This window comes from Apteryx mantelli, chromosome 20, assembly GCF_036417845.1.
Source record: "Apteryx mantelli isolate bAptMan1 chromosome 20, bAptMan1.hap1, whole genome shotgun sequence".
NCBI classification, from domain to species: domain Eukaryota; kingdom Metazoa; phylum Chordata; class Aves; order Apterygiformes; family Apterygidae; genus Apteryx; species Apteryx mantelli.
The window spans coordinates 12441936-12450514 of record NC_089997.1 but is presented as its reverse complement, the minus strand read 5'-3'; the positions used below and the strand labels follow the sequence as shown (position 1 = coordinate 12450514).

The 8579-nt window shown below is 51.4% G+C and overlaps 1 protein-coding gene across 1 annotated transcript; it reads left to right on the top strand.

The window, feature by feature from the left end:
• The first annotated feature begins 1058 nt into the window (after window positions 1-1058).
• LOC136993801 (olfactory receptor 14A16-like) lies at window positions 1059-2110 on the top strand. The gene is made up of 2 exons (XM_067308748.1): window positions 1059-1074; window positions 1170-2110. The coding sequence occupies exons 1-2, from the start codon at window positions 1059-1061 to the stop codon at window positions 2108-2110; spliced, it is 957 nt and encodes a 318-aa protein (XP_067164849.1).
• Window positions 2111-8579: the final 6469 nt, after the last annotated feature.

The window sequence follows — 8579 nt, the reverse complement described above, 5'->3', positions numbered from 1 at the left end:
TCCCCACTCTGGATGGGGTCTGTAAGCACTGACAGGGAAAAGACATGGGATAGAGAAACAGCTCCCAGGAGGAAAAGCTCCAGGCAGTGAAGATACAATCAGTGAACGAGAGGAAACTAGAAACAGAAATGCTGTGGGAGGGGGAATTTGGAGAACTCCCTGTTACCCCCCTCAACGTAGATATCTTTCTCTAAGAAAGCTCCCGTGTCTGCTCCCCATCCAGCAGAGCCTCTGCCCTCAAGGCTATGGGGTCCAGGACATGAACCTTTTCCCCGGCAGCCTGGGCACCAACAGAGGAGAGGAGCATCCCTCCTGCAACATGCCCATTTAACACTGCACAGCAAAGGGCTGGGAGTGACTGTCCAGCAATGTTGCCGTGTGGGATCTGATATGCACAGATGGGTAAGGTGAAGGCTTTCCTGAGTGCATGTCTGTCTCTCTCTCCTTGCTTTCCCTTTGGTAGGAGGGTCACAGTATTGCTCCTTGTTCCCTCACCTCTCTGTGCAGCTGTGGTTCTTGCTCTTGTGCTCTCTGGGGTTAAGGAAGGGGATTCAGCTGTGGTTAAGGCAGTAACTTCCCACTCCCACTACACTGCCTGAAGAAACAGCGAAGATGGTAAACTTAATGTGAGGGCAGGGTTCATCTGACTGGGACAGAGATGCCTAGAAAGGGTCAGGTCAGCCCCTGCCTTCACTGCACTGTTTCTCTGCCTTGACGGAGCGAGAGCTGGTGTGACTGATTCAGATATGGACACCTCTGTTCAAGAGGGCAAGGCTGGGGGAGATGAATCCCTCACAAGGGTCTTCTCTTTCAGACACAGCTGCCATGAGTGCTGTATTTGTCTCTCACAGTGGTAAAAAGAGAATATTCCCACTGGGTCACTGGACAAAATTCCCTTTACTCAGCTCAGGATGCCCATCCCCAGGTATCCCCACAACATACACAGGGCAGTTTGACACCTCCATTTACACACTCTGGTAGAGCAGCACTGACTCATCTGAAGTCCATGCAGAGGCCCCTGCTCTGCACAGCACGCAGAACAAACCAACGGTCAGGAAATGGAGCTGAATGAAGGTAAAGGAGAGAGGAAATGTGAGGGATACTATGAGGAATGGAATGAGATTTGCTCAGAGAAGCCTGTCGTAACTTGTCAATGCTTTTTCCTCCAGAACAAATGTCCAACAGAAGCTCCCTCACTGAGTTCCTCCTCCTGGCATTTGCAGACACACAGGAGCTGCAGCTCTTGCACTTCTCCCTCTTCCTGAGCATCTACCTGGCTGCCCTCCTGGCCAACGGCCTCATCATCACAGCCATAGCCTGTGACCACCACCTCCACACCCCCATGTACTTCTTTCTCTTCAACCTTTCCCTCCTCGACCTTGGCTCCATCTCCACCACTGTCCCCAAATCCATGGCCAATTCCCTCTGGAACACTAGGGCCATTTCCTATTCAGGATGTGCTGCCCAGATATTTTTGTTTGCCTTTTTCATTTCAACTGAGTATTCTCTTCTCACTGTCATGGCCTATGACCGCTACATTGCCATCTGCATACCGCTGCACTATGGGACCCTCATGGGGAGCAGAGCTTGTGTCAAAATGGCAGCAGCTGCCTGGGCCAGCGGTTTTCTCAGTGCGGTGCTGCACACTGCTAATACATTTTCAGTAACATTCTGCCAAGGCAATGCCCTGGGCCAATTCTTCTGTGAAATTCCCCACATCCTCAAGCTCTCCTGCTCAGACTCTTACCTCGGGGAAGCTGGGGCTCTTGGGGTTAGTGCCTGTTTAGCCTTTGGGTGTTTTATTTTCATTGCGCTGTCCTATGTGCAGATCTTCAAAGTCGTGCTGAGGATCCCCTCTGAGCAGGGCAGGCACAAAGCCTTTTCCACATGCCTCCCTCACCTGGCAGTGGTCTCCCTGTTTGTCAGTACTGACTTATTTGCCTACCTGAAGCCTCCCTCCATCTCGTCCCCAGCTCTCGATCTGGTGCTGGCCATTTTGTACTCGGTGGTGCCTCCAGCGGTGAACCCTCTCATCTACAGCATGAGGAACAAGGAGCTCAGGGACGCACTAAAGAAACTGATCCAATTGGTACTAGTTCAGCAGCAATGAGGTGCCCATCTCTCTTCACAAGTGATTTCTAATATAACTCAGACAACTCTTGTGCTGTAGCCATTTTCTTGGTGATAATAATGTTTGTACAGAAGTGTTTGAAATCATCCCACTTCTCCAGAAGCACAAACCCAGTGTGTATGACCCAAAGGCCTGCTATAAATATGTCTGTCACTGTGTCAGAAATGGCCTTTCTGTAATAAAGGGATTTCCTTAGTGCAGTGCTTGAAGATTGGGCTCTCCTTCCAAGGTTGGAGCCAAGAATGTGCTCAAGGACTTTCATCCTGAAAGGGCTTGTTGCTTTTCTGGGGCTCTGCATGGGCTCAAGGCAATGAGCTCACGAGGTGATGTGTTAGGGAATGAGGGCTGGATTCAGTTCTCACTTGTGGGTTCCCAGTGCTCTTGGAAGTGGTGAATGGTCGATCAGTATCTGCCAGGGACTGTCTCATGTATGTCAGGGCTAGTGACAGATGCCTGCAGTGTGGACCCTGCAGGCACAGGGAAGGGAGCCTGGAGAGTGGTCCATGTCACCTTCAATCAAAATCCATGGTCTGGATCTAGGGACACACCTGAACACAGCCTGAGCCATTTGGAATGGTCTGTGATGCTCAGCATCATCCACAGCCACTGACCCCTTGGTAGGGGGTCGTCAGGTGCAATGATACCCGTCCATCTGGGTCTGCTTCCTACCCCAACCACCATGGCCTGTGCGGAGTCACACCATGGTCCAGGGGAACCACAGCCCACTCGCTCTGCAGAGCAGCACCACCAGCTCAGGGCTCCACGTGGAGCACAGGGGAGGGTCCAGGAATAGCTGGGCAGGCCAGTGCCAATGCACTCGCTGGGGAAAGGCTGTCAGGAAGCAGGGACATCCCTGGAGAAGAGCAAAGGAGCAATTGTGTGCTGGCAAGGAGGAATAAATGAGAGAAATCTGTTCCTATGTAAGCTGGGGCAGTAGGAGCTGCCTGAGGATCCCCAGGGTAGACACTCTTGTGCTGTCCTGGAAAGAGGAGTTGGCACAGGGCAGCTGCAGGAAGCCAGGTTAAAGGATCTCCTGGACACGAGAGAAGATGAGACAAGGAGTCCCTGGCCTCTGTTCCCTCATGCCATTACTGGCCTCCAGAGGGGGCCCGCTGCTGTGCCCACAGGGGGCCTCAGACTGTGGTATGTGTACACAGAGCTCTGCAGCAACCTGTGGCAGGCACTGCTGTGGGGCCACCCCCAGCCTGGACTGCTCTGCTGGGTGGACTGGGGAGAGGGCAGGGGAGGTGGGGAGAGCCAGGGAGCAGCTGGACTGGGCTGGAAAGGGCCCAGGAGAGGAAAGTGTCAATGTTAGCTAAGCTTTGTGAGCAGGCAGGGTGAGGACACACACTGGTGGGTTTGTGGTGCAGAGCCAGGTCTTGTGGAGGGGAACCAAGACATGCCAGGCGCACAAGAGAGGAGGCCGGTCTGTGCCCTTAGTTACATGGACCAACTGGGAAGGTGTCCCCGGGCATTTGTCACAGGCCATCTTCTGTGTTTCATGTTCCTGGATGCATTTTGCTTTGTGACCAGCTCCGTCCTGCTGGGATCAGTACCTATATCGAGGGGAATGACCAGCCCTGCGCAGCCTCTCTCCCAGCTGAGACTCCGGCAGACCGCAGAGGATGGCTATGCGCTAACCTCCACATGGGACATGGCTGGAGCTGGGCTTGGGCTGGGCGCTGGGGAAGGCTGCCAAAGCAGGAGGGCTGTGGGGGACAAGGCACTGTGGGCTGTCATGGGGACCATGCCAGGGGGATGTTTCCCCACCCCTGAACATACCCTGCCCTGTGCAGTGCTTGCACAGTGAGGCCATGGGGCTGTGTGCGGGGCGATGGGGCTGAGTGGGTGCAAGGACAGTGCACAAATGGGAGTCACGATGCTCCTCACTGCTCCACTGCAAAAGAGAAACTCCCAGGAGAGCTCTCCCAGCCCTGCCCCACGAACTCTTCTCCCTGCTCCAGCCATGCCTGAGCAGAGACTGACGACCAAGAGGTCCCACAGACAAAGCTGTGCCAGCCTCAGGGAGCTGGTCCTGAACACCAGGACAGATAGAGCACCCTCCTCGTATGTCCCTGTCCTGCTGGGAGGGTGACACAGGCACTAGGGAAAAGGCCTGTTTCTGCCTGGGGTCAGTGCAGGACTTTTGCATGTGAGGTGAATGTGAAAGCCGCTGCGCTGCAGAAACACTGACCACGACCCCTTTCTGCAGCCCCCACTGCCCCCTTGTCCCTGCCAGCCTGCCATCACCCCTCCACTGCCCCATCTCCCGTCCCCTCACCCCACAGAATCACAGAGTGGTTGAGGTTGGAAGGGACCTCTGGACATCATCTAGTCCAAATCCCCTGCTCAAGGAGGGTCACCTAGATCACATTGCACAGGATTGTATCCAGGCGCGTTTTGAATATCTCCAGAGAAGGAGACTCCATAACTTCTCTGGGCAACCTGTTCCAGTGCTCTGTCACCCTCACAGTATGATTTTTCCTCATATTCAGATGGAACTGCCTGTGTTTCAGTATGTGCCCATTGCCTCTTGTCCTATTGCTGGGCACCACTGAAAAGAGGCTGGTCCCATCCTCTCGACACCCTCCTTTCAGATACTTACACATGTTGATAAGATCTCCTCTCAGCCTTCTCTTCTCCAGGCTAAACAGGCCCAGCTCTCTCAGCCTTTCCTCATAGGAGAGATGCTCCAGTCCCTTAATCACCTGAGAAGCCCTCCGCTGGACTCACTCCAGTAGCTCTATGTCTCTCTTGTCCTGGGGAGCCCAGAACTGGACACAGAACTCCAGATGTGGCCTCATCAGGGCTGAGGAGAGGGGCAGGATCACCTCCCTCCACCTGCTGGCAACACTCTTCCTGATGCACCCCAGGATACCATTGGCCTTCTTGGCCACAAGGGCACATTGCTGCCTCATGCTTAACTTGGTGTCCACCAGCACTCCCAGGTCCTTCTCGGCAGAGCTGCTTTCCAGCAGGTCAACCCCCAACCTCTACTGCTGCATGGGGTTATTCCTCCCCAGGTGCAGGACCCTGCACTTGCCTTTGTTGAACTTCAGGAGGTTCCTCTCCGCCCACCTCTCCAGCCTCTCCAGGTCTCTCTGAATGGTAGCACAGCCCTCTGGTGTATCAGCCACTCCTCCCAGTTTTGTATCGTCAGCAAACTTGCTGAGGGTGCACTCTGTCCCTTCATCCAGGTCATTGATGAAGAAGTTGAACAAGACTGGACCCAGTACTGACCCCTGGGGGGCACCGCTAGCTACAGGCCTCCAACTAGACTCTGTGTCACTGATCACAACCCTCTGAGCTCTGCCATTCAGCCAGTTCTCAATCCACCTCACTGTCCACTCATCTAGCCCACACTTCCTGAGCTTGTCTATGAGGATGCTATGGGAGACAGTGTCAAAAGCCTTGCTGAAGTCAAGGTAGACAACATCCACTGCTCTCCCCTCATCTACCCAGCCAGTCATTCCATCCTAGAAGGCAATCAGATTGATTAGGCATGATTTCCCCTTGGTGAAGCCATGCTGACTACTCCTGATCACCTTCTTTTCCTCCACATGCTTGGAGATGGCCTCCAGAATGAGCTGCTCCATCACCTTTCCAGGGATGGAGGTGAGGCTGACTGGTCTGTAGTTCCCTGGGTCCTCCTTCTTGTCCTTTTTGAAGACTGGAGTCACAAACATAACACTTCTGAGATCTGTCCAACCCCAAGTTCTTTTAGATTAGAGGTGTAGTAGCTTCCTCTCCTGTATTAAGGAAATTTCCAGTATACTCTGGTTTTGCAGAGGAAGCACATGCAAGGTCATGTGAGCTGCAAGCAGAACATCTTATCTGATCTTGCCTTAGCCCTGTTTTTCATACAAAGTTGAAGAACTGCAAAGAAACCAGTTCAATCCAGCCAGCGCTACAAAAGTTGTTCAAAGGTAACACCAGAAGAGGTGCAAATCAGCTAATGGATAATTATAAAAACCATATAGGCTGGCATGGAACTACCTCATACTGTAGCACGGCAAGGGGATTAGTAGAACTAAGAATTGTGGATAAATCTGGTTGGTTATGTAAACTGAAGTACTGAATATGTAACAACTTACTATTGCTTAAAAGTTGTAACAAAAAGCTGCTTGGGGACCCTTCCTGTGCTCCCAGCAAAGAGGCACCTTATTGCTAGCAATAAAACTTAGAAAATCTGACTCCTGCTGTTCATTACCGATGCCCACAAATGAAAAAAGAGAAGAGATACTTTTATTACCTGTGAGCAAAAGTCAATTGGGGGATATTACCAGTATATTACCGGTATACAGTATAGCAGTAGGCACGCTTTTCTTCTAATGTGGCAGTATCCTAGGAACTCTTTGCTTGTAATGCAGTAGTATCCCCCAGTTAGCCCATAATTAACCATCCAAATAACCCTCCCACTCAGTGAAATATGGTAGGTTGGGTTCCTGAGCTCTCCCTGCCAAAGGCTCGCTGCCTTGGGAATCTTTGCTGCAACCTGCATGCTGTGCACTGCCCTGGGCCCTGAAACAAGACATCCAGGGCTGACTTCCAGAAGAAGGCCTCAGAGAGCAGTTTTGACATGGTGGGACTTTTTTCTCTGGCATAGTTAACAAGGAAATGGTCTTGCCATGACGGAGCGCTCAGAGGTCCTCTTTCGAGCAGCAAGGCACAGTCATTACCTTTTGAAATGGGCAAACAAGGAAAACGTCCAAAGACAAAGTATTTCTTCAGAAAATAATTGGCCTCTTACAACCACTTCTCCCAGATGCACATACAACAGTGAGTAGTCTCAAGTACCCTGAGCTTATTTTTTGTGCTGAAAATGATGCAAATCACAACATTGCTTTTGGACCCTGAAAATCATTGCCTGATGCTCAAGCACTTTTCTGCAAGTTGGCAGGAAATACATGAAGGGTCATAGCTGAGAATCAGCTTGCAAAGTTGAAGTGGTTTTATGCAAATAACTCTGCAAACCCCCTCAATATTTTGGTCCTCACCTTCCCACATGCTCCTGTCTTCCCTAAGGAAGTCATTTCTAGCCTGACAGTTCAGGTGTCCCTCCCAGCTGAGCACATTTTGCAGTGTGTCACTAGGTTGTTGGAGGCCTGCAGCTTCTGAAATTCTTGCCAGGATGCTAACTAACTCAACCCCCATGTTCAGCTGAGCACATACAACTGACCTCACCATCATCATCCAAGCCACGTGCCTGCTGCTGCTCTATCAGCTGCTAAGGCAGGAGTGACCTCACACGCCCATGCCCCAGCCATGAGGCTGCTGCTAGCCTATCAGAGGCTGAGTCAGAAGTGACCTCCCAAGCAAGAACACAAGCCTTGTCCATCAGAGAAGTGGAAAGGCCATCAGCAGCCATGTGGGCTTGGTAGATGATTGTAAGGTCACCTCTATCTGAGCAGCTGATAAGCCAGCACTTGGCTAATGCTTGGGGCAATTGTTTGTGAGGTCACTTCTGCCTGAGGACCTGATAGGCCTCCAAGCAGCACAGGGCTAGGATGTTGATTGTGAGGTCATTCAGAACTGAGTAGCTGATAGGCCAGAAACAGTTACATGGCTTAGATGGTGACTGTGAGGTCACCTCCATCTCAGCCTCTGATAGGCCAGCAGCAGGCCCATGGCTCAGGTGATGATTGTGAGGTCATTGCTGCATGAATACCTGACTGGATGGAAGCCAAGACCATGCTGAGGTCGTTTCCATAAGGGCAAGTGAAAGACCAGCAGCAGGCCCATTGGCTTGGTGGGTGATTATGAGGTCAGTTGTGTCTGATCAGCTGATAGGCCACCAGGAGGCTGTTGGCTGGGGACATTTTTATGAGATTAATCGTTTCTCAGAAGCTCATAGGAGAGTAGGAGGCCCATGACCATAAGGGTGAAAGTGAGGTCCCTTCTGTCTCTGCAGGTGATGGACCAGGAGCAGGCACATGGGTGGGAAAGTGGCTGTGAGGTGACTTCTATGGGTGAAGCTGATAGGCCAGCACTTGACTCCTGTCTGCAGTAAGGGTTTGTAAAGTCCTGTCTGCCTGAGAACCTGATAGGCCACCAACAGGCACAGGGCTCGGATGTGGGTTTTGTGGTCACTCCTGTCTCTGGTGAGTGCCACTTGCTCTGTACAGAGAGTGAGGAGTGGCATGGACAGCCCTGGGCCGTGAGTGGTTTTGGGCCACTGGACTCTGTGCAAGACACAGAAATATATTTTTTAATGGTGCAGGCCTGATAATACCAGAGATATTTAGAAAATGTCAATAAAAATGAAAGAAGAGAGAAATTAAGGAAATGATCTAAAGGGAAGAAATGTTTTGTTACACTTCCCAGCTTTTAAATATTTTGTGTTCTTATTGTTTTTCTTTATTTGTTCGCCCTTTTTAATATATACAGGTCTTTTATTTATTTATTTAGAAAAGGAAAGCGATTTCCAGGATTGGGGTGGGATGCAGTC